Source organism: Alligator mississippiensis, chromosome 3, assembly GCF_030867095.1.
Source record: "Alligator mississippiensis isolate rAllMis1 chromosome 3, rAllMis1, whole genome shotgun sequence".
Classification (NCBI taxonomy): Eukaryota; Metazoa; Chordata; order Crocodylia; family Alligatoridae; genus Alligator; species Alligator mississippiensis.
Window position 1 is genome coordinate 288,273,677 of NC_081826.1, and position 25,922 is coordinate 288,299,598.

General features: G+C 44.0%; 1 protein-coding gene across 4 annotated transcripts in view; it reads right to left on the reverse strand.

Moving 5' to 3' along the window:
- Nucleotides 1-16,438: 16,438 nt before the first annotated feature.
- SKA1 (spindle and kinetochore associated complex subunit 1) overlaps nt 16,439-25,922 on the reverse strand; it is a 42,481-nt gene continuing 32,997 nt past the window's right edge. For all 4 annotated transcript variants that reach the window (XM_019496133.2, XM_006264011.4, XM_059725281.1 and 1 more), the window contains 2 exons: nt 24,788-24,957; nt 16,439-17,492 (listed from right to left, as the gene is read on the reverse strand). In XM_019496133.2, the coding sequence (XP_019351678.1) occupies nt 17,344-17,492; nt 24,788-24,957 (319 nt within the window). In that variant the 3' untranslated portion in view covers nt 16,439-17,343. The remainder of the gene's footprint in view (nt 17,493-24,787; nt 24,958-25,922) is intronic.

The window sequence follows — 25,922 nt, forward strand, 5'->3', positions numbered from 1 at the left end:
AGCCTGCAGGAACCAAGACAGTTTATCATCCCCTTAACTGCAAAGGCTGCATGCGCTTGATACAGATTCAAATAGGTCTCAGGGGGCTCTATCCTCCCCACCCAAAGACCAGTCGTGCTAGAACTGAACAGCTGTGGTTGCTGTCCAAAATGACACAGCAAGGACACTCTGCCAGGCTACAGAGATCCAACAGAATAACTGAGCTGAAGCCTCCTGCTTCCTACTGTGCAGCGGGCTGGGTTTGGGGTGAACGAGGCAGAGCTCCGGGTGGAGGGTACAGTCAGGGACTTTCACTTAAAAAAAATACAGGCTGCTGAGGGAGGTGGAGGGTTTAACTCCACCCCATTTCTTCCGGCAGACTCAGTGCTTGTCTACACTGCTCCTCTGTTTTGCCTGAGAGTGCCACCGTGAAGCGTCTCCCACCCACCCACCCACCCACTCCCACTCCACACACACCAAGTGCTGAAAACAGCCATGTGTCTGCCTCAGCTTTCTGCCTAGCACCATGGTGCAGTTCTCTGCCTCGAGCGCGTGCATTGGTGCTAAGGCAGCTACACTGCCGCACTTCTAGGAACTGGCATGAGTGAAGCAGGAGCTAGCACAAGGTGTGTGCCACAGCAGCCTCCTGTGCACAGCACTGTGGCACCCATGTGTTGTCAGGAGTGCTGGGTCGAAACACTGCAGCAGCTCTAAAGAAAAAGCCCTGGAGGTGACAGCGGACAAGAAACTGAATAGGAGCCAACAGTGCCCTTGTTGCAAAGAAGGTTACTGGCATCCTGGGCTGCATTGGTAGGTGTGTTGCCAGTAGATCAAGGGAAGTGATTATTCCCCTCTATTCAGCACTGGTGAAGCCACATCTGGAGTACTGGGATGTGAACAAGTTGGAGAGTCCAGCAGAGGGTGAAATGGCTGGGGGGGCTGGGGCACATGACTGCTGAGGAGAGGCTGAGGGAACTGGGTTTATTTAGTCTGCAGAAGATAAGACTATGGGGGGATTTAATAGCAGCCTTCAACTACCTGATGGGTTTTTCTAAAGAGGATGGAGCTGGGCTGTTCTCAGTGGTGGCAGATGACAGAACAAAGAGCAATGGGCTCAGGTTGCAGCAAGGGAAGTTCAGGAAAAACTTTCACTAGGAGGGTGGTGAAGCACTGGAAGTGGTTACTCAGAGAGGTGGTGCAATCTCCATCCTTGGAGGCTTTTAAAGCCTGGCTGGACAAAGCCCTGGCTGGGATGATCTAGTCAGAGATGGTCCCGCTTTGAGCAGGAGGCTGGACTAGATGTGACCTCCTGAGATCCCTTCCAACCTTCATTTTCTGTGATTCTATGAAAAGGATGAAAGGAGCAATTTACCTGGGCTGCTTTGCCCACACGTACAACCTCTCCCTTCACCCTTCTCCTCACTCTGCATCCTGGATGAAGAGGGAGGGAGTTTGTTTAAATAAAGCTTTCTGAAAAATTCTCCCTGACCCAAATTCCAGCTGCTGAATTGCACCAGGAAACTCTAGCAGGGAAGAGCTGTTTATTTGCTGCCAGTCAACGAACATGGGTGCAGGGGTATAGATGAAGGACACGAGCAAGTGTTGGCCTCCAACAGCATAAATAGTCAACATAAGACAGACTTTTGCAAGGCTTTTTTATTAACCCCTTTTTGTTTACAAAGAAGACATTACAGCTGCTGTAACTCAAAAGACCATCTGCTAAAATCCCCAAGGAATCAGACTTGAAATGCACCCAAGAACCCAGCAGACTCAGTTGGCTCTGTCTTCTGAAGAGTTTGCAAGTGGTGCCTTACCATTTATTTACATACAATGCTAATGTGTTTTGTATCAAGCCTTTTGTATGAACTGTGTCCCTGAATCCTGGATAGAGTTAAATAGTGCTCAATAACGATACTCATTACTCATTTCTCCTGCGATCACAGCAGAGCAGTAAGACAAGGATCTGTGTGTTAGTAAGGGAAGAAGTGAATGATGGAACGTCAATCAGAGGAAGGGAAGGTTGTTCCAGATGGCAGGAGCAGCCAAGAAGGTGGTTCTTTGCCATCTGCACTGCTTAGAAAGAAGCATGGAGACAGAGCAGGGCCATGATGTGATAGGCACTGCACATATGAAGCACATGACAGGCCCTGCCCAGAAGAGATCACAATCTAAGCCAGAGGTTCTCAATCATTTTAAGACTCAAAGCCCCTCACTAGACTCAAGGTACCCCCAGAAAATGTCAGTTCTTAGCTTTCACGTTTTTTTTTTACTACAGAAAAATAATAGAGCAATTCTGCTGCTGCAGAGAACCCAGGAAGACCACAACAGGGCAGAGTGCTTTCAACACTGTGGATTCCTATTTGAAATCTCTGGGTTTATCTTTATCTACTAATAGTACATGGCACCCTTAAAAGGATTTAACAGTAACCTAGTTGAGGATCATGGGTCCAAACAGATAAGACAGACAAGATCAGTGGCAGAACCATAAACAGCTTTCCTGTGTTTTGTATCCCAGGCCTCTGCCCTATCCACAGGACCTCATTGCCTTTTGATTTAAGAGAAAGGGAGCAAGACTGGCATGCACACAAGTCTATGGGTGCAGTTAACAGGAGTTTTGCTAATGATTTCAATGGTGTAAAACCAGAACGCATGAGGAGGAGGGAAGAAGTAGCCCACGGATTTGGAAAGTTGGAACAACAATTCTGAAATGAACCCTGAACTACTGAGAATGAGAGTTCCTGCTATACTTTTCCAAATGGTCATTAGGACATCAGACCTTTAATCCATGCTCCACTAGATTAGTGGGATTACCAGGACTAACCATATTGCTCCCAAATGGAAGCATATAAGAGATTAGTTACCAAGTGACTCTTAATCAAGCATTTGCCTTGCAGTTCCATACTTATGAATAGTTATATTTATCACAGTTAAGGCAAACACCAACTGGATCACACAGAGGAGAGGCAGATGGTAAAGGCTAAAGGGAAATTTTCCCCTGCTGTTATTCTTGGATAACTCTTGTGGTGATGCAGGGGAGGATATCTTAAAGTTAACACAACAGCAGCACTAGAAATTGGGCATTCTTGTTATAATTCACCTGCAAAGAACGGTCAGGCTGAGCTGCACTGCTGACAATGCCAAAGTGCATTGCTGGAAGATGTGACAGCTGAACAGTGTGCCTGTGTGATAAAGGTGCTTGTTGAAAGCTCTATGAAGATTAGACCAAGTATTTTTCTGTATTTGTTTAGATATTAAGCTATATGTTGTTGCTAAAAGCCTAATTAAAGTTTAAAATGTAGTGAGGCCTTGTATAAAGTAAGGCCTAGTAAATTTAGCAAAGCCTAGAAGTAGTAAGACCCTGTGGCACAGTTAAAATTACCTTATCAAAGGAATGCAGGGCTTGTACTGATATTGGTCAGTCTAAGGACAGTTGAAGTAAAAGGAATCTGAGTGGTTGTTCATTATCAGAACCATTCAGAAGCTATAAATTAGCTAGAATATCTAGAAACCATTCAGAAAGAAGATACAGCTCTGTGAAAAGGATTAGTTAGCTGTTGCCTGGATCAGTGGGCCCGTGGACCTCAAGAAACCCAAGAACTGCATTCCAGGGTCCTTCCTGGCACCCTTCGGACAGCACTGATCGGGGACACCTGACTTTGCTAAACTTTGTGGAAAGAAAAGCTTGCTGTATATCAGGCATCAGAGGGAACTACCAATAAGTTGCCGATGCAAATTGCTTTCATCTGTCATTGTTTGTTTTGTTACCATGCGTAGTTGTGTTTTTGTTAAGTCAATAAATCTTTCTCATCTTTCTACCCCCGACCATACTCTCAATCCCCGATCTCTCCTCAGGTGGCTGAGACAGAAAGTATCTAGAGATCATCATTTCAATCCTCCTGCACTGAAAAACAATCCAGCAGCATATCCTAGACCAGAGGGGCTCAACCACCAGCCACAGGTCAGATCCAGTCTTCAAAGGTCCCCACAGGAAGCAGGGCAGGGCCCAATCCCAGGGTCCAGTCTGGCTCAGGAACCAGCCCTGTACCACTCCTCTGGCCCGCAGCCCTGAAAGGTTGAGCACCACAGCCCTAGACCATCCCTGATAGATGTTAATCTCCCCTGTTCATGAAAGCATGCAATTAGAGATTCTTCAGCCTCCCTATATCACCTCTTCCACCTTAGTCAATTTGAAATGGTTCCCAGATAGTCAACCTAAATCTCCTTTGCTATGTGTTTCTTCTTGTCCTTCCCTCCCCCCAGCCCTGTGGCCATGCCAAAACACCATTCACTTCATGAAAAACCTTTTTATGTACTGGAAGACATGTGTTTGTCCACCCCACACAGGTATTCTCTTTTCTAATTATATCCATTTTCTTCAGTCTTGCCTTATGCATCTTGCTTCTTTATCATTCTTGTTGCTTGCCTCTGGGCTCTGCATATTTCTTAAACCATGATGCCCAAACATAGGTGACGCATTGGGGGGCGGGGGGGAGGCACATGCCCCCCCCCCACAGAAACTCTGGTGCCAGCCCAGACAGCAAGCACTCCGGCTAGTAGGGGGGCATGGCAGACCCCCTCCCCCAGTCATGCCCTGCCAGTGCCCCACCAAGACTTGGGCGGCACCAGTCGCCCATGTGCCCAAAGATGGACAGTATTCCAGCTGCAGTCTCACCGGTGCTATGTATAATAGAGTGAGTACCTCCTGTCTTCCAAGCTACTAATGGTCTGGTGGCTTTTCTTGTAGCAGCATCACTTATAAACTCACATTTAATAAGACATAAGAAGTACTAAACCATTATTGGTTTAGAGACACCAGAGGAAACATCTCTACCCATTCTTTTCAATAGCCACTAAAAGATCTATCATCCATAAACTTATCCAGTCCCACGTTTGAACCTGGCTACGCTATCTGCCTCCGCCACCTCCTGTGACAATGAATTCCACAAGTTAACTATGAGTTGTATAAAAAAGTGTTTCCTCTTGTTAGGTTTAAGCCTGTCACCTACCAGTTTCAGCAGGTGCCCCCTAGTTCTGGTATTCTGAGACTTGGTGAGCAACAGTTCCTTATTCACTTGGTCCACATCCTTCACGATTTTATAGACCTCTCTCATATGCCCCCTCAGCCTTTCCCTTTCCAAACAGAAGAGTTCTAGCCTTTTTAGGCTGCGATTCATTATGCTTCAAAATGATGTCCAGCCAATTAGTCCCCATTTTGTATTTGAAGTGTAAGGAAGTACTACCTAACAATTAAAGACTGGGCCTAGGGAAGCATGGATATTTGTCTGCAGTTCTAATTGAAACAAACTTCACATTTTGAGCACTGCAGAGGTTTGGGCAGCTGTAGCTGAGAAGAGAAGCAGGGAATGGATGCAGAGAAGACAGTATTTTTACCGGGGGAGTAAGGGAAACACGCAGGTACCAGCCTCTCTAAAAGGAATCTGGAACTTCAGATTTAAAATGACCTGGTTAATCAATTGTGGTATAGGCAACTTGATTCTCCTGCTCCTGCAACGCAGACAAGATAAGTAACTCCTTTTTTTGAAGACAAAGGGAGTTAATCATATCTTGGATGAGTGGGGAACCAGTCTTCTGTTGGTCATTTACTAAAGAATTTACAGTTTATTGGCTGTTCAGGAGCCTGAAATCAGCACCGTACCTAGACTCCTGGTGGCCCCAGCCAAACTTTTAGTATAGGGCCCCACCTTCACCAGAAGTAATGATAATACTAATCAAAATATTACCATTTTCAGACCCCTTTTCTGTCCAAGCCCCAGGCGGCTGCCCTGTGTGCCCAAGCCTGTGTTTGGCCCTGCCTGAAATGAACTAATGCTCCAAATCCTGTAGGACACATTACAAACCCACGACAACCAGCAACAGTAACTCTTAGCCAAGGGCCGAACCAAGCCGAAAGGCAAAATTTTCCCTTTCACACTTAGCAACGGTTCTCCTAGGTGTGGCAGTAACTTGGAGGGACTGAAAATCTTTTGTATGGATTTTAAAAGCTTCTTGCAGTACAGGTTTCCCTCACCAACCACGGTTTTGAGTATCCGTGCTTAATATTCTGTATACCATTTTGGTTACCACCGTGTACAGCCCGCCAACCGTGCCCTCCTGGGGATGCATGTAGCAGCGGTGCTGGGTGGAGTAGGGATGCTCACACACGGCGGCTACCACACACCACACCACTTTCCTATGGCCGATCGTAGCATTGCACGCCGCTGGAGGCAAGCACAAAACACCCCCATCCCACCGTTCAGAAGGTGGGGGTGCGGAGGTGCCACAGTGTGCTGTGTGGGACTGGCAGTGCCCGGCACGACCCTCCCCTTCCCCCCTGCCCCAGGTAAGAGGCAAACATGCTGGGGGAGACCCCACCACCATTCCCCAGGTACACTCTGTCCCTACCCACCCACCCACACGTACCCACTATGACCTAAGTAAACCAGGGGTATGTGTACCTCCGGTTAACAACCCCTGTATTAAAGGTAAATAAAAATGATTTGTATACACTGTATGTTCCTTTATTATTCATATTCAAGTCCCTAACCCCATTTTTCCCATAAGCCTTTTGTCTTACCAACCACGGTTTTGCCAACTATAGGAACTTTTAGGAACCCAACCCCCACGGTTGGCGAGGGAAACCTGTACTTGAAACCCATACGTTATGTCAACATGCTCATGCAGGACACCCAGAAAATAAGACTGATTAGTTTATTTTCATTGTCCAGAAATGAAACACTCAATCTCTGTATTACACTCAGCATCAGTGGTGAAAAGTACATTAGATTTATCATATTATTTTTAAGAAGCTACGCTTATTAAAATAGATAAGGAAATTAGTTTTAAAAATCGTACTTAAACATAGCAGCATCCCATTAAAATGCCCTCCACCATGAAATACATAGATCTATGTCACCAGTAGCAGTTGTGTGTCATTTCTCTCCTTTGCCAACCAGGATTTGGAGGGAAGCAAAGTCAGTACATTTCCACAAGCTAATCTGATTTGCTGAGCCTCAGCGAAACTATTAATGATTAGCATTGTAGTTTCTATTATGGAAATGGTGTACAGCTAGCAACTGCTATGCCAACGAATCTTTTAAACTGGAACAGCTCATGTTTACAAAGAAGTCCATCTGACTTCTACTCGGCCTGTTTAGACCACAGGGAAATTTAATTATTTTGGTTTCTCAGTTGCTGCATAGATATAAATTACAAAATATTAGTCTGTAATTGAAACACAGATGTTCAAGTCATGGCAAGAGAAACTGCATCAGCAATAATACATTCAGTCGGAGATAGTCAGTGTGAATAGACGAGCAGTAATCATGACACTGCCTTCCCTGCTTGGCTTGTTAAGGAAATTTGTTGAGAACCAAAATGAACCCTATAACTAATCAAATGACAGGGACTCTACTGGTCAGAAAATAGATTTCTTCAGGGATTAGCAGGGTGGTTCAAGTGAGCAAACCTTAATTCTTCTTTAGGAGACCAAACAGACTCCCAAATCTCCCATTAGTAATGATTTTCAGCCTTCTCTCTTCTCTAGGGCTTCAGGGTCAATTACTTCAATAATCGCCTCAGTCACTAATGGACTAAAGCAAAGGCAGCAAACTCATTCAGTAGAAAAGGACAGATTTTATTTTATTTATGATATATGGACTGCAGTTTAAATTTAGGACTTCATCTCCCCTGGGTCTACAACAGAGCTCCCACGGAACATATATCACTGAGGGGTTTGGCCAAGATTTAGGTTATGATTTTTTTTTCTTTTTTTAATTAGTTATTAAACATAATGTATTCTATTTTGCTACATTCAGCAATGTTCTCAATCGCTGAAGCTGTATGCAGGCTGTAGAGAACACCACAACATCATTTATATTTGGACTAGTGAGACAGGTTTACATCTGATCACTTTTATACTTGAAGAAGGAGTCTGAAGACAACAACCCTACATCATTTTATATGTTGACAGGGTGGCTAAAATACATTTTAAATAAATTAAAAGACCCACAGATTTAAATACTTTTTTCTTTGTAAAAATAAACATTTAAGCTGCAATTGTAAAAATCTATATTAATGCCAAAAACTCATCAGAAGCTATCAAAATAATTTCAATTAAATAGAAATTAAAATTCAAAAACTACATATTTGCTGGTTTGGAGAAAGTTAAACCACTTAATAGGTAGAAGCCACTGGTTGAGCACCTAGAGCCAGAGTCTGCTAAGTGCTGAGCTGGATTTTAACAATTGGTGCTTCTTCTACAGACGCAGAGAAAGGGTTTTCTACTTTTCAGTTTATACCGTTCAGTTCAGGTCAATAACTGGTTCATTTAAAAGTCCAGAAACTGATTGGGAAATTGGGGGAAAAAAGTCAGGAAAACTTGCTTTCTTTTTCCAATCTATAAATAAAAACTGAGAGAGAGACTGAATTCTCAAACGTTGAAGGATATTTGACCAAAAACAACTGGTTCGGTTTAGCTAAAATGAAACTTATTGGTGCTTTGTCTGATGAATCATTTAGTTTCAAAAGTGAACTATGTTTTCATAAACTCTCATGCATCCAATTTTTTTAATAGTTTTATTTAACTACTAAAAAAATTAAATGATGGTTTTCAACATATTTAATTAAATTCCATTTCCATTCAAAAGCAGTTTGTCACAAATCATAAGTAAAGAAAAGTCAATGTAGTAAATGAAATACAATACAAACAATAATATAAAATATTAAGAATCTGATTACATATATGTTTAAACTATATTACTGCTTAAATGTGTAACAAAAAGTACATCTTCCTCTGGGTAAAATAACGGTACCAAATGAAGTGTAATGACAATATCTCATTATCGATATACAAGTCAACTTGTTTTAATTGTTACAAAAAAAAAAAAAAAGAAGAGAGTTTAACATCTTTAGGGAGGAGGGAAAAAGCTTAGAAGATACAAATTCAAAACAAGAGTTAGAAAAATTAATTATTTCAATTAAGATTTCTTGCTTGCTAATTTAAATCAATTCACCCTGTAAGTGTTCCTCACAAGCATAAGGGGGTATTTATTCCTTATGCACCACTACAGAGGTCAGTGATATACAAGAAAAAGGCAGTTTTTGCCATAGTCCAAACAGCTTACCTAGAAACAAGAGGCATAAAGAGAATCAAACAGTGGAAAATTTCAGCTGAGGGCAAAGTGCAAGGTTTTTCATTGTATTATTGTTAACAATTAATGAGAAGGTAGTTCAGTGCCCACCATTCAGCTCTCGGCCTCTCAAAATGCCAGTGCCACTTTTAGTGACACATTTTGTGATGTAAATTCATGCCCACTGGGCACTACTGAGATTACCAAACTCATTTCACCAGAGTTCGGCAGAGTAACAATTTCTGTTACTGTTCATCTCTGCTAGATCTGAATTGGTAAACTAAAAGTAAGTCTTTCCACACCATTACCTGTCCAAGAGCTCTGCAATCATCTACTGATGGGGTAATATATAGCTGGAGGCCTGATGAATATCAAGAATGCAATTCCCAGTGAAACTAAATGACTAGTAAAAAAGGGTGGGAATTCAATAAAAAATATTCTTGGTAACCTTAGCATTCTTGAAAATTAGCATGAGCACTGCCAACTGGAAGCAGGCCTCCAGGAAGAATGTATCTTTATATGGGGGGACGTTTTTGTAATTTGGCATTAAAAAATAAAAGCCTACATGCATTTTGGAAAGAGACGGGCATGTGTGGAAGGGGAAAAAATTCTCCCTGGGAAAAAAAGTAGTAATACCCTTCTATCTAGCAGACACTTATTGCCCAGTGTAGTGCCTATGACTCCAAACAGCCTTTCACTTAGCAATCCTAGGGTGGAGCACAAAAGTGCTACAAGTATGATACTAAACACCTCTACATCATTAAGTATGAATCAAAGATCACTTGCTCATTAAGAGACAGGAAAAAGAGAAAGTTATCTCTACCTCAAAAAAGGCAGAGGGCTTCCTTCTCTCAAAATATTCTTTTGTACAAGTGATTATCCTACTTAGCTATTATTTTATACATTTATTTGCAACCCAGAGTCAATACCAGGCTTTCACTTCTAGTGTTAGTGCAAATTAAATATTTCTTTTTCTCTCCCCCAACCACCATCTCTCCCCCCACTTGCCCACAGAGCAACAAAAGGCTGAATATTGAACAAAACACAGTTATGAAAAATATTCAGAATTATTTCTACTGATGGATTATTTCTATCAACGCCTTCTGAAAAAAAAAAAAGTAGCGATTACTTTTAAAAAAGGTATTTTTACCATCAACAGAATAGCAAAATCCAAAGGAATGCTAGATTTCTCTTTTTTTGACAGGTTACTTTGTCTCCAGTTTTCAGATGTACGCTTGCAATATTAATGGAAGAAAAAAAATCTAAAGCCCACTGGGACCATCATGTGAATGCTTGTTCTCTTTAAACCCACAGCAGTGTGGAGCTAGGGCAGGGGCGGGCAATTATTTCAGGCAGAGGGCCACTTACTGAGTTTTGGCATGCTATTGAGGGTTGCCTTACAGGCAGCCAGGGGCAGATATATATTAATTTTCTAAATTTTTTAGGGGCCCCACGGGCCAGATAGAATGGCCTGGCAGGCCACATGCAACCTGTGGGCCACATTTTGCCCACCTCTGAGCTAGAGAGAACATTGGAGCTGCTTAACGCACAGGATTTGTGAAACATGACTATAATTCTCCTAACATTCGGATCCTAGACTTCTCCCTACCCAGTTGTGAAATCCTATCGGACGGAATAAATCCACTGCAGACTGACCTACAATGCAGAGAAATTAAGGCTTTGCCTACACTAAGCTGCTTCTGCCACCAGTTCTTACAGCAACTACAATAGCGTGGTGGTGTCTCAGGACCAGAGCACATGCACTGCACACCTGGGGGTTTACTTTGGAGTACAGTGACTGGATTATGTGGCTCCTTTTGGCCTATAAAACTCCACTTCATCTGCTGTGCTGACAAGGATACAAAGCACATAGACCTCGAAGGCTAGGTACAGACATTCAAAAAGCCTGAGGTGGAATCAATCTAAGTTATGTGGCTTTCTGTAGGCAGCGTAGCTTAAATCAGTAGCAAACAGAACATGCATTTGCCCTTTTGCAGGGGGCACTTCCTTTTTCTAGTGTCCTCCCTTAGACCAGGTTCCTCCATTTTTAAACCAGTCTGTATCTGCTGAACTTCTATGCTGTTACAGGTATAGACCATTTTTGGATCACTTGCAAAAGTGTAATGTCTTTACCTGGCCAAAGAGACTAGCAACCAACAGAAGGCACAGATGTGTCTGCATACAGCTGCTGTCAGCAACAGAAGCCTTTTCTCAGCCGGAGAATTGGTGCTGTAGGGAAGCTATAAGCATGGACCTAAGTCTTTTTTTGCCTTCTACCACCTGGCTGAAGTAGTAACAGTAGCAGTCTCTTATAAACTGTTTTTCATTAGATACTTAATAAAGTATGCAGACATTTCAAACAATAATTAGGTACCTTATTCTACTAGATTGGCTATTAGGGGGCAACACTGCTTACAGAGTACCTCTTCAACTTTTGCATCCATGCCATATGGAGGGACAGAGGCTGTCTCAGGGTAGATTGGGCAGAGTTAAGGTTACAGAGCAGCACTCTTGGACTCTATTTTCCAGTTCTCAGGGGATTAAGTGTGTGTTCTCATCTCTTATTTCCTGATGTCCATAAACTTGACATTCTAGAAGAGCATATGGAACACTAGACAACCTTGACAAAATGTTAATGAAATCTTTGCTCAGAGTATCATGCTATGCTATCTGGTGGGATTATTATGCAAAGTGCTTGCCACCATATTTAAAATGACTGCCAAATGGATGGAAATAAGGAGGAAAGATAAAAGAACTGGTTCAAAAAGGAAGGGATAACTAAAAGTGCCTACGGATGTTTAGGGGCTGTGCCAACTACTGGTGCTTTAGCAGGAGGAGTGGTAGGGGCATGGAGCTGCCAGCTGCACTTTGCCTGGCTGGAGCTGGAGGGAGGGGCAGGGCAGGGCAGGGTGGAACAGAGCTCCCTCGCCTCTCAGGACCCCCCCAGCTAAGCCAGCTAGGGCACTGGGGGGAGCTGGGCCAGGCCCACAAGGTGAAGGGGCTCAGTTCCATCCCCCGATCCCTGGCCAACCTGGCCAGGCAAAGTCCAGCTGGCAGCTCCATGCTGCTCCCTCCCTCACTGACACCCCCAGGGCCCAGCCCCACAACACACAAAGAAATTGAAATTCTGTTCTATAGCACCTTCAGCTAATAGCCAATTTGACAAGGGTTAATTTTCTGTACGTTCAGCCGTTTTCAAAGTGCTCTGCAGCCATGCATGTGTGTTATGTAACGACTGTAGGGTGCTTTCGGGGGCCCAACTGCACAAAAAAAATTAACTTGTGTAAGCACCCTAAGAAAGAAGCAGAGGTAAGTTGGATGAGTTTCTTAAAGGGCAACTCCAGAGATGGGATAGCCTCCCTTTGTAACACTGTGAAGAGGGTGCAAAGACACTGATTTTTGGCAAGGAAACAGCAAGTGGGCAAGGCAAAGAAATGAGGTTAGTGTAACTAGTGGGTTGGGGAAAAAGAACCAAAAAAGTCAAAGAATAAAGTGGCTGGTAGGCATCTGGCTGGGATCATCTGACCCCAGCCCTCTTTTCTGCCTAGGCAGGGGGTTGGACTTGATCTGTTGAGGTCCCTTCCGACCCTAACATCTATGAATCTATGAAACTTGCTAGGTCCTGATCCCAGCCTGCAATCTACTGGGAGCTGTAGGGAAAAAAGGTACATTAATTTTGCCAGTATGTAAACTGACCACAAAAGAGCTGCCCATGAAAAGCAGAAGAAATTGATCTCAGAGGTAACATTAAAATGCTTAGCTTCAGAAAAGCAAGTTTAAATAATGAGGAAAAACTGCTAGAATCAGCTCAAGGAAAATGGGAAATTAAAAACCCATAGTAACAGAAGGAAAACTGCTAACTAATGTTCTATTAATCACAGGGGCTGTATATTCTCCAGAACAAGCATTAATAGGAAGGTAACCAAGCTCATTCAATCCAAAACCTACTAAAAATAGATAAGGCATCCCAAGTGATAACTGAACAGAACTAACTTGGCAGAAACCTTAAGGGTAAGAATATGAATAGCCAAAACACACTTTATTTTGTTTGGTGTTTCTGTCTCTCTCAAATGCGTCTAAAAGTCTTTTCTTTAAAGAACAGCAGAAGGCAAACTGCGAGACTATCATTTTATCTTGATCTTGACAAGATAATATGACCAATTGCTGTCAGTAATGGGTTCAATTGAACTAGTGGTGACTGTGATCTTCCTGTAATTAGAGACAAACAGTGCTCCCCACTACTTCAGTCACAGGTTAATCTTTGAAGCTAAGAGCTGCTAGCTTACAGGACAACTTTTGATAGCTGTCCCTTTTGCTTTCCCTGCACTCCCCGAGTTGTTAGGACTCAGATCTTAACTCTCTTGGGGTGGAATTCCACAATCCTCCTCCTCTCAGACCAGGCCACAGGCTACAATACTTACTTACCCAGCAAGTCCAAATAAGTTCAGGGTCCATTCTTCCCTGCAGCAGTCTGCAACCAGTAGGTGCAGCAAGCACAGCACCTTCTTAAACCACAGTACTATTTATTCTAGCAGCAGGAACAACAGTGCTATAAAGAAGAGACACTACAGCAGGGGTGGGCAAAATATGGCCCGTGGGCTGGATCTGGCTCATCACGGGATTTTGTGGGTCCCACCCAGCCCAGGTGCAGGGGGTAGCCCAAGCCACAGTATGTGTGGCCAGTCCTGCTGCCCCCAGGCATGCAGTGGGGCTGATGTGGTGCGGTGGCCAGACTTGCTTCCCAGCAGCCGCTTCAGCTTTTCCCAGCTGCTGCCACCTCTGGTCCCAGCCATGCTTCCCCATTACCCCAGCGAGTCTGCCCTGCACCCACTGCTGAGAGCGGGACTTGCTTAAGCAGCAGGGGGGATGGGATGGGACGGGACAGAATGGAACGGGACAGAACAGGATGGGGATGGGCAGGCGGGGAGCAGCATTCAGGAGCAGGGCAGCGGGCAAGGCAGGATCCTGGGGCGAGATCGCAGGGTGGTGACAGTGTGGGGCCAAGGCCATAATCTGCTCCCCACACACCCCTGCAACGGGTGCAGGTTCCACAGGCAGGGGCATGTGAGGAGAAGGTCATGGCTCTGCCCCAGCCATGGCTCCATGCTGTCACTGCCCCAAGATCCCAGCCCCAGCCCCAGCCCCATCCCATCTGCCGGCCACCTGCTCTGCCCACTTGAGTCCTGGCTGGAGGTCCCAAGATTGCAAGGTGGTAACAATGTGGGGCCAGGGCTGGGCCCTGCGATTCCACCCCCAGCCCTGCCTGCCCACACTGCTCCCAGATGCTGCTTCCGGCCTGCCTGGGGCCCCCATCTTGGCCAAGCACAAAGCAGAGCCATGATCCGCTGCCCGCCTGCCCCTGCGACAGGGGACAGTTCTACAAGCAGAGGCCTTTGGGGAGCAGCCTTTCCCCAGGCCCCAGCCCTGTGTTGTCTCTGCCCTGCAATCCTGGGATCTCCAGGGAGACTGGCCGAGACCTACGTAGGCAGGACGCCTGACCAGGTGGATGGCATGGGGCCACTTAGGGATTTTTGGTGATCTGTTGCACCAAGGGGTGGGGTTACCTGGCCCACAGCAGTTCAAAATTCCCCATGTGGCCGCCAGGCCCAAATAATTGCCCACCCCTGAACTACCATCTGTGCTCTAAGCAGGCTTACCCTATATACCAATCCACACTTGTTTTCTCCCCCATTAACAGCATCATTAAATACACCCCAGGGAAATACACAATTATGTGCCCACACAATTATGTGCATAAAATGCATGGCCGTGCATAATTTTGCATAATTTAACACAGGTGTGCTTTGTGCCTCCACCTCCACAGTAGAAGGCACCAAGCTGGGTGTGCCTGGACAGCTGTTAAGTCGGGAGAAGTGCTCCTGCCTGCAGGAGTGGGGGGGTGTGGGGGTGTTCATGGGCCACATGCCAAGGGGCTGGCCGGCACCCTGCCTCCACGTGGGGCTTCCAGCACTCCAGCCCAGGCGGCTGGCGTTCAACTCCATGCCTCCACGTGCAGCTTCCCACTGGAATGCTAGAAACCCTATGCGGAGGCACAGAACCCACTTGGTCCAATGGGCATGCAACTCCTGGTCCGTGTGCCATTGGGCCAGGCCGGACAGACTCTGCACTTCCACGTGGGGCATCCAACACTTGAGCAGGAAGCTGCACATCGAGGAATGGAGCCCACTCACCCCAATGGTATGCGATTCTGTGCTCCCATATGCAGCTTCCCACGATTGCTGGAAGCCCCACGTGGAGGCATGGAGCAGGCCTGGCCCGATGGCACACAACTCCCACCTGCAGCGTTGGAAGACCCACATGCTGGCACAGAGCCATCCTGATTTGGTTCAAAGGCATGCACCACCAAGCCGGGTCGAGCCGTCTGTGCTGCCATGTGTAGCCCCTGGGACTCAGTCGGAGCCGTGCGCCACTGGGGCTCTGCCTTCCATAGCCATGAGCACCCAAGGGCCTGCCACCTGCTGCTCTTGCTGAGCTGCCAGTGGCAGATGCTGTACACCATGAGGGGCCCACACCCACCCACAAAACTCACTCCCACACACACACCCACAAACCTCACACCCCATACACTACTATACCTACCCCCCACCTGTCAATAAACCCCACATACTCCCATACTCACACCCCCCCACACCACAACCATACAAGGTACCTGCATATATTTCTAAAGACTGTTCAAATAATGTTATAGTTAATTTAATTTGTTTTTTTAAAAAGCAATTTTTCTGCACATAATTTTGAATTTTTCTGCACATAATTCCCCAGGGTGTAATTAGATTTGCACCTGTCCTAGATAAATAAGGCCGCAATGGTGAATCTGTCAGCATAAACACAGTCAAAGTTTAGAAAAAATTAAGGGACTTAAATTTTAACAATTATGAACCAAGTAAAAGTTACACTACAGATCCATGAATCCCAATTTCCCCGATTCACTTGATGCAACGTAAAATCTTGTCAGAAGCCAAGAGCTGGAACCACATGACAGCTACTCAAACTGAAATTAAATTATGCACCCCTTTCACTCGTGGCATTTGTCCAGCTGCAAAATCTATTCAAAGTGCTATGCAGAACGAGGAACACTGCTCTAATCTTGTCACACTAGTACTAAAAGTTCCAAATAGTGAAAGACTGAAAACAGCACATGAATCCAGGCCTATTTAGTACTTACCCAAGTTTTTTTATTAACATTTCAACAGTTCAAGGATCAGTCAGGGTCTCTGCTCATTAAATTGTACTGTTATTACTGGCAACATACATACAACAAGAGCTATTTTAGACTACTTGGTTAGTATAACAACAGGTGCAGGCCCAAGGAAAGGAAATAAATTCTTTATTTGTCAAACAACACAATAGTAACAACCAGCAACACTGGAATTTGTTTTGACAACAGTTCTATTTTTTTTATTATTATTTTTTTTTTTACAGCAATAGCTTCTATGAAAGCTACATTATATATAAAATTTGCAAGGAAGCTGACATGTTAAATAATATTCTCAAGGACATGCAAGTCAATGGTCCCAGTTGCATTATCACTGTCCACTGTTTGGTTTTTTTCTTTGTTAACTGAGGGCAAAGCCTGGCTTTGTGATGCAATGTAACAAAGATATGTATTGTAGGATCAACACCATCATTATCCTCTTAAATAAATCTCAGACCTGTTTGTCCAACTTACATTAGAAACCACAGAGGAGTCTGTAGATGTAGAAGAAAGCTGACGAAAAAGAATGGAAATAAGTTGGCTGTACCAACCAATTAATGCATCCAAATAATTAGTATTAAAAACAAATGTAATTTTATTAATAAAAAGTATGACACTATAGGGAATGCAGCTTTTCAGACCAGCACTATCAGTATAGTTAAAACATTTGTTTGTGAGCGGTTATCTCTGGAGGTTGCAAGAAATGTCAGCTGTATACCTGTCTTAGATCAGTATTTACAAAACATCAGAATCAAAAGATTTTAGCTTATTTTACATATGTCAAGACACTCATATGTTTTTAAACCTGAAGAATAAATGCATATGAAAGCAAAATTATGGTAATAATTCTGAGTGGAAGCCTGACAAATGAACTAGGTTTTTTATTTTGTCATTTAAAAAATAAATGAGCTCAAATCGGAATTTCCATAGGCAGAGTCTTTCTGCAAGCAACAAAATACTTAGGCCTGGCAAAACATGCACGTCCTCCACATTACAGGCAAAATCAAGTCCAAAGACCTATTAGCAGATAACATAACGGACAAGCCGTGAGCCACGGACTTCTCGCACTCTCTGGCAGTGACGCAGGATGTTCAGGATGCTATAAAAGCGCTTGTCCACCTTCAGTTGAGTGAATTCTTTGATATCAGCTTCCACAATAAAAAACTCACCTGGAAAAAAAGGAGTCCAATTTAAAACAATTAAAAATAGCAACTCACATAGCACCAGGGCATAACAGAAATCATCAACACTTGTGCACTGGCAGGGGGGACCCTTTCAAAAAGAAGTAGGGAACTAAATTGTATAGACAGTCTAGAAGCCATCAGCCCCCACGATGGCAGCTGGTGTCAGAGAGACAGTGGATATTGGTACTGTGGTAGGGACATTTAATCCAATGGAGAGCAGGAGGGGGTTCCATCCTTGTCCAAACTTGAAGACGCCCTCAGCTTTGAATACTCCCTTGGTAACAAGATGGAGAGTCTTATATGCTGACGCAAAAGAAAGCTGATGGTGAAGCATCATCAGAAAGCAAAGCTGATGGTGTCAACCTACCAAGTAACAATATGCTCAGGGCTGATGCAATCTGCACTGAGGAGGACTGGGAGAAATGAGGATGGCACTGAGGTCACTTCTGCCCTTGGTACCAGCTGTAGTTGCCAGAACCATAGTAACATGCTCCCTTAGAAACCAGCATAGGCCACAGCCTCGCCTCGCAAAGGGGCCGGTGACATGCTTGGGCTCTTCTTTTATTGAGAACTCCTGGCTTGCCCCTGCTTTTCTCTAGAGAAGCAAAAGTCTTTTTTCTGAGGACACGGCTTTTATAGTACTCCAAATCTGAAGCTGGAACGGCCTTGGAAGATGGAGCCCTGGAGCTAATGGATCCAAAGCTCTCAGGAGAACTTCTGAATTGAGGAGGAGTTTCTCCAGGGCAGTCTGCCTTGTTCGAATCAGAGGTTGGTCACATGAAATGGTCTACAAAAAATATTTTTAAAAGTGCCAGGTGGCTTCATTCTGCTGTTCATGCCCTGGGTGTGGGGAAAGGGCATTCAATGCATACAGCAGTCCCAACACATGCTACTACCTAAAATATACCATATTTACCATTATATATAGATATACCATCTATGAATCTATGAATCTTGGGTGTGCACGTCCCACAAGAGACATGCAGATGGATAAATTCTTGAAAAAAGTGATCAAATGCTCATGCCTGAAATAACTTGTTAAATACTAAAGTGGATTTAGAAATGCAAATATAGTCATAGAGAAGTAGGGCTAGAAAGGATCTCCAGAGATCAGCTAATCCAAACCTGTGCCTGAGGCAGGATCACCTCTATCCAAATTATCCCATACAACCAAAATCTAAGCTCTACATAACACTATCCTCAATCCTGACACAACATAGACCTAACTTGCCGACGACACCAAACTCTGGGGTAAAGCATCTACACCTGAGGATAGGAGGGTGATCCAGGCGGATCTGGACAGACTCATGAAATGGGCGGACAAGAACCTGATGGTGTTCCACACCAAAAAACGCAAGGTTCTCCACCAAAAAATGCAAGGGAGAAAAAAACCTGCAGCATGCTTATAGGCTCAGCAGTGCTACGTTGGTTAGCACTACAGATGAAAGGGACTTGGGGGTCATGGTTGACCACAAAATGAACATGAGCCTTCAGTGTGATGCTGCAGCTAGTAAAGCAAGCAAAAAGCTGGCTTGCATCTGTAGATGCTTCTCAAGCAAATCCTGGGATGTCATTCTCCCATTGTACTCGGCCTTGGTGAGGCCACAGCTGGAGTACTGCATCCAGTTTTGGGCTCCACAATTCAAAAAGGATGTGGAGAAGCTTGACAGGGTGCAGAGGAGAGTCATGCACATGATCAGAGGTCAGGAAAACAGACCTTATGATGAGAGGCTGAGAGCCACACGACTCTTCAGCCTGGAAAAGCACAGGCTCAGGGGTGATCTGGTGACCACCTATAAGTTTATCAGGGGTGCTCATCGGGATCTGGGGGAACGTCTGTTCACCAGAGTGCCCCAAGGGATGACAAGATCCAACAGTCACGAACTCCACTGTGACCAATTCAGGCTGGACATAAGAAAGAATTTCTTTACTGTCCGAGCCCCCAAGGTTTGGAATAGACTGCCACTGGAGGTGGTTCAAGCACCCACTTAGAACGCCTTCAAGACACATTTGGATGTTTATCTTGCTGGGATCCTATGATCCCTGCTGACTTCCTGCCCCTGGGGCAGGGGGCTGGACTCAATGATCCTTCAGGATTCCTTCCAGCCCAAATGTCTATGAAAAAAACACCCAAACCTGTCACAGATAAAGCAAGGTAACCACAGCAGTTGATACTCTGCTTCTATAAAAAGTTAATAATGCTCATGAAGTCCTGGGTAGAAGGCCATGCCCCCACTACAGAGGAAGGCCAACCTCCTCCCCTATCCTTCCCCCGCAGTCTGACCACAGTTTATGAATCTGACCATAGTAGGCTAAAATTCCCTCCTGACTACAAATATGGCAACTGGCCTGACCCTGAGCAGAGGGGCAAGACCCTCTAGCCAAGAACCCCTGGCTTTGCTCCAAGCAGGAGAACTGGCACAGCCCAGCTGAAGTCCCCAGCTTTAGCTGTACCCAACACCCAATGCTTCAAGGGATGCTTAAAAAAACCCTGACACACATAGCAGAAAAAAAGGGAGGATTGGGGCAGAAGGACCCAGCAAAGCCCAAAAACATGGGAAATGCCCACGGTAGAAAATAGGCAGAGCTACGCCTAGTTCATCCCCAAACAATGACTGTCCAATCTCTTCTTGAACACCTCCAGTGATGGGGAATCCACAACCTCCCTAGGCAATCCATTCCACTACCTCACTATTCTCACAGTGAAGTTTTTTTTTATGTTGCCAGATATAAATTTACTTTGCTACAACTTCAAGCCATTGATTCACATCGACCACAGCAAAAGAGAGAAGGTGCTTTTCCTCTTCTTTATGACAGCCTTTCAAGTATTTGAAGATTGCTATCATGTCTCCTCTTATTGGTAAGCTGAACATGCCTAGCTCCTTCAGCCTCTCCTCATATGACTTGTCTTCCAAGCCCTTGATCATCTTTGTTGCCTGCCTTTGGACCCTCTCTAACTTTTCCACATCCTTTTTAAAATGTGGAGCCCAGAACTGCACACAGTACTCCAAATGAGGCTGAACCAGTGTGAGTAGAGAAGCACTATCACTTCCCGTATCTTGCACCTAATGCTTCTGTTGATGCAGCCTAAAACCGCATTCATCTTGAGTGGCTGCATCACATTGCAGACTTATATCAAGTCTGCGGTCTACCAAGACACCCAAGTCCTTTTCCATAGAGCTGCCTTCCAGCCAGGTGTCCCCCATTTTGTATTTTTTATTATTCCTCCCATGGTGCAGCATCTTGCATTTGTCTACACTGAACTTCATCTAGTTAGCTCTAGCCCAAACTTTCCAACCTGTTGAGATCCTTCTGAATTGTATGCTCATTCTCCAACATGTTCACAATCCTTCCCAGTTTCACATCATCCACAAAGTTACTCAAGAAGCTTTCTATGCCTGCATCCAAATCATTAATAAACACGTTGAACAGCACTAGGCCTAAGATGGATCTCTGTGGGACTCCACTTGAAACCTCCTGCCATTCTGGGCCCATTAATATCTTTGCTTATGACTATTGAGCCAGTTAACTTGTACTGTAGTAGTTTTTTCTAGCCTACATTCGTCCAATTTGTTTGAGGTCATGTATGACCTTATCAAAAGCCTTGCTGAAGTCCAGATGCACTATATCTGTGGCATCCCCTTCATCCACCCAAGTAGTTACTTTATCAAAGAAGAAGACCGGGTTTGTTTGGTTCTATTTGTTTTTCATAAATCTACCTGGCTGCTTGCAATCACCCTTTCCTCCTCCAGATGCTTGCAAATGGCCTTCCTTAGGATATGTTCCAGTGACTTCCCAGGTGCTGAGGTGAGGCTAATGGGTCTGCAGTTCCCCGTGTCCTCCTTCTTGCCTTGTTTAAAGAGGGGCACTACATTGGCCCTTTTCCAATCCTCTGTTACCTGGCCCGTCTCCCACAACTTCATGAAGGTCATTGCCAAGGGCTCTGAGAAATGAAGCTCACCCAGCCCTGTTGACTTGAATTCATGCAGACCCAACAAAAGCTCTCTGACTGTGTCTTTTGTTATCTCCTCCCTCAGTTTACCTCCTTCCTCATGCAGATAATCCCTATTCGGTAACTGGCTACTTAATTTTTTTGAAGACTGAGGCAAAGAAGCTGATGAACAGCTCCACCTTCTTTGTATCCTCGGTTAGGAGTTCCCCCTGGCTTGTTAACAGAGGACCAACAGCTTCCTTGGTCCCTCTTTTCTGGTCAGCATATTTATACAGCCTCTTCTTGCTGTCCCTAGCCTCCTTTGCCAGGTGCAGGTCATTCTTTATCTTTGCCTTCCTGACTTTGTCCCTGCACATTTCTTGCTATTTCCTGGTACATGTCCTTGATGACCTGCCCATTCTTCCATTTCCTGTATGCTTTCCTTTTGCAATTGAGGCATTTTAGAAGTATCTTGTACAGCCACATTGATCTCTTGCCATTCTTCCTGCGCTTCCATCACGTTAGGACAGCTTTGTGTTGGGCTTCCAATGCTGTGCCCCTCAGAAGCTCCCAGCCTGCCTACGTGCCTTTATCCTTCAATCTGTCCTCCCATGACACCATGCCTATTAGCTCCTTGAGTCAAATGAAAGCTGCCTTTTTGAAATCTAGCGTCCTAATTTTACTGACCTCATGCTTTTCCTGTCTCAAAATCTGGAATTCTAGCATATCATGATCACTTCCCCCGAAGTTACCCAGCACCTTCACATCCTCCACCAGTTCTTCCCTGCTGGTCAGGACAAGATCCGAGATAGATGATTCCCTAGTTGTATCCTCCACTTTCTGGAAGAGAAAGTTGTCTTCTACACAAGATAGGAACGAGCTTGACATTTTATGTTTGGCTGCATTGTTCTGCCAGCAGATGTCTGGAAAATTGAAGTCTCCCATCTGGCTATTGAGCTATGCAGACATTTTGCTTCATTTTAGCTCTTTGAGTTCAACACAGCAGAAGGTTGTATTTTAAAGTCACATGGAAGCCCAGGGCCTTTTAGCTGTTGCATTCTGACTGATGATACACCTGAGTTTAGTACCACATTTGAGTTTTGTGGCCCCGTCCATTCGAGTTTAAAATAGATTTTTTGTTTTTATATAGATGGAAGACAGTTTTAATATTAAATTAGCCATACTATAGTGACAAATTTATACATCAAATTCTAAATTAAATCTCAATATTCCCCAGGACTATCAATTTCTACAGCATGACATGAAAATGGAAATGCCCCTGTCACTATATCTGTTTTCACTGGAAGTTGTTTATAGGAAAGTGGAAATGGGAAGCTGTCCAACCAAAACACTAATCTCCATTTTATCCAGAAGTCCAGCAGGCAGTGCCCAATACCAATTGGGTTGTACAGCTCTGGCCCCAAAGAGCGTATAATATAAGGCCCAAACTCTGATATAACCAATGAATAAGAAAACTATTGCAAAAGAGAGAGAAGATCAAGAGTTAAAGCAACAAGATTAAATGGTTATTCAGCCAAGGACATCACACAGCATGGCAAGACAGAAGTGCAGCTGTTTATTTTTCAATAACCAAATGAACAATGTCTGCCTTTAATTCATTGCTATAGATACTGTGACAAACACTTGACCCATGCCTGTGTCTGGCTGCCCAGATACTGTAGCTGCAGTAGCTGGCATAGGCAGTTTTCACTTAATGTTAGTCAGGAAATGCCCCGTCTCTTCACACACAGACTGTACCTCTCTCATCTAGAGCTTTGTCAAACCTTCAAGCTGTATTACTAACCCAGAAGACTCTAAATCTTCAGCTGGTGATTTAGACAGGGGATCACATAAGTGGGATGGGTGGCTGTGCCCACAAAACTTTGGTTCTGTGCTGGCTATTTATTCAGTAGCGGATGTTAAACAAGTATTTATTACAAATTTAAAGTCCTTAACTAGGACCCAGTTAATACAGAGATCCCCTTATTACTCACATAGCACATAATTCTCCCCTGTGTACTGAAAGAAGAATTACATTGCCAGAGACTCTCCAGCAAGACATTATCAGCCGAACGCCTTTACCCGACGACTGCTAAGCTGGTCAGAGCCCAACTATGATGAATGTTGATGCACAGGACACAAAATATGAACCATCTCAGCATATCTATTGTTAGGTAATTAAACATTTTCCATCTGACACACCTTTATGGCATGTTGTCAACATTTTGTGTTGAGCGCCTAAATTTGTGGGGGCCCAAACTGAAGCATCTTAGAAGGGTTCGATTTTAAGAAACAGCTGAGCATCCACCTTCTGAAAATAAATGCTAGTGTACACAATGAGTTTCTCCTGGGAGAGCGCACAGAAGCTCAAGATTTTTCTCCCAGAACAAAAATGGCTGTGCCAGGAAAAAAATAATCCAGGAACAACCAGAGTTACATCATTCCCAGGAGAGTTTCTCAGACAGCGAGCATCTGTACACATTGGGCATTTGTACACATACTTTTTTGTCCCACAATGCGCCAGAGATGCGCTGCTTCGGACTTTGCACTGCACTGCATCATATGCAGTTGTATAATAGGCAAAATGCGCATCAGCATGCAGAAAATGGCGGCAGTGCGCTTTTGAACGAAAGCACCATCTACATGTTTTAGTTCAAAAGCGCACTGCCGCCATTTTCTTAGCACTGCCACACATTTCATCGCTTATAAAACTGCAAGCGTTTCAGTGCCAGGCGCTTTTCAAAGCGACTGGCACTGCGGTGCTTGCACATGTAAAAATGCCCATTCTCTACTGAGAAAGACCACAGCACAGTCCCCAGAGTGTGCTTTGCTCCCTTAACCCCATTTCCCTCCAGGGTCACAATATGTCACTGACTGAACTATGTTCTAGCTGAGGAGGGATCGGAACAAGTTCCCTTCACAATCCCACATTGTGCGAAAGGGAGATACAGGCTGAATGAGCAAATCAGGCCTGCCCTGTACACTGCTGCCATTTGTCTCCAGGCAGAGCAAGGGAGCCTGTAGAAAAGGCTGAGATATGTACAGAGCGGCCCCCTGGCTATACAAGCTCAGCACTACAAGCTCTCTGCTCTTCAGGGGCTCAGCATTTGAAAGTCTGTTCAGGCTCTATCTCCAGGTAAGTTTTCCTACCAGGAATTCTCCCAGATCACTTGAATGTGTGTACACAGCCTAAAACTCCCTTAAAGTGTCTCAGTTTAGACAATGAGAATGAAAGTTTGTTCACTAGCCATGTTAAAAATCCTGCTCGTTAGTTTTCATTCTCTGCCAGTTTTATTTCTCATCCAGATGTTATGACAATAAGTACTACATACATACATTTAAAAAATACCTTTAGTATCTTTTGTTTCTTCTTCTAAAAATCTGTTGTACAGACTTCTGGCCGCAGAGTTCATTGATTTTACTGGCTGATGTAGGATCTTATACTTGCTTATCACAGCCCTGTTCATATCTTCAATAACTCCATTTATTTGATCATATGTTAGACGACCTCGCATATACCTAAAAGACAAATACCAACAAGAGCAAAGTCAGATTTGGAGCACCAAACATTTTGTGCCACTTAGTTCGTCAAGGAGCTCTAGCTTAACAGCCCTTTACATGTCATTCCCAATTGAGAAACTTCTCCTATTCTTGTGTTTATGAATGCACATAATAGCTTATTTTGATCAATCTCTTTGATCCCTTTAGTAATTGAATATCTGGAGGGAAGGAGGGGAAAGCTTGGCAAGAAAGCCTAGATAATAGCAAACTGTCAAATTAAGGTGTGAAAAATACCAGGTGCCTAGGGCTGCCGAAGCATGTAATAAAGGTGATGGTTATTGCATTCTCAAAATTGAGCAGCACATCCAAAACCATGGGAAAAGGTAATTAAAGAGAAACACTTTTTTTATTTCAAAAGGTAATGGCCAACACTACAATTTGGTTCATACTTTGATCCCAAAGGGTCTCCTCCTCTCATCTTTTTAAAATAATTTGTTAATTTTAAGTAATGGCTGTGTTTTGTTAAGCTGGCCACATAGCTTTATTATCACAAGATGTCAAATGCTGAAAGACCATGTAAGCTTGTACAATATTTTTTAAAACTAGTATCAGCTGTGATATTATTTATTGACAACAGCCTTGAGATATTGAAAGTGCAGGTGAGATAATAGAACAGTGATCTCACTTACTACAAGACTGTTCACTATCTATAGATGTAAAGTGAAGCATTCAAGAAAAAGAAACGAACAGTACGTACAAACTGAGACAGTTGTATGAAAAACAGTAAATCCAAGACCTGGGCTAATAGCAAAATAAATAAAAGGCAAAACTGAAAACCCCATGCAATAAAAACGTATGATAAACTCAGACTTAAATATGCAGACAGTTTATGTGGACAGTTTCTCAGTTATTACAGCATATTTTGCAATGACATGTCCTGAAAGACCTGTAATAAGGCATAAACCAGAGCCATCAAGAAATGC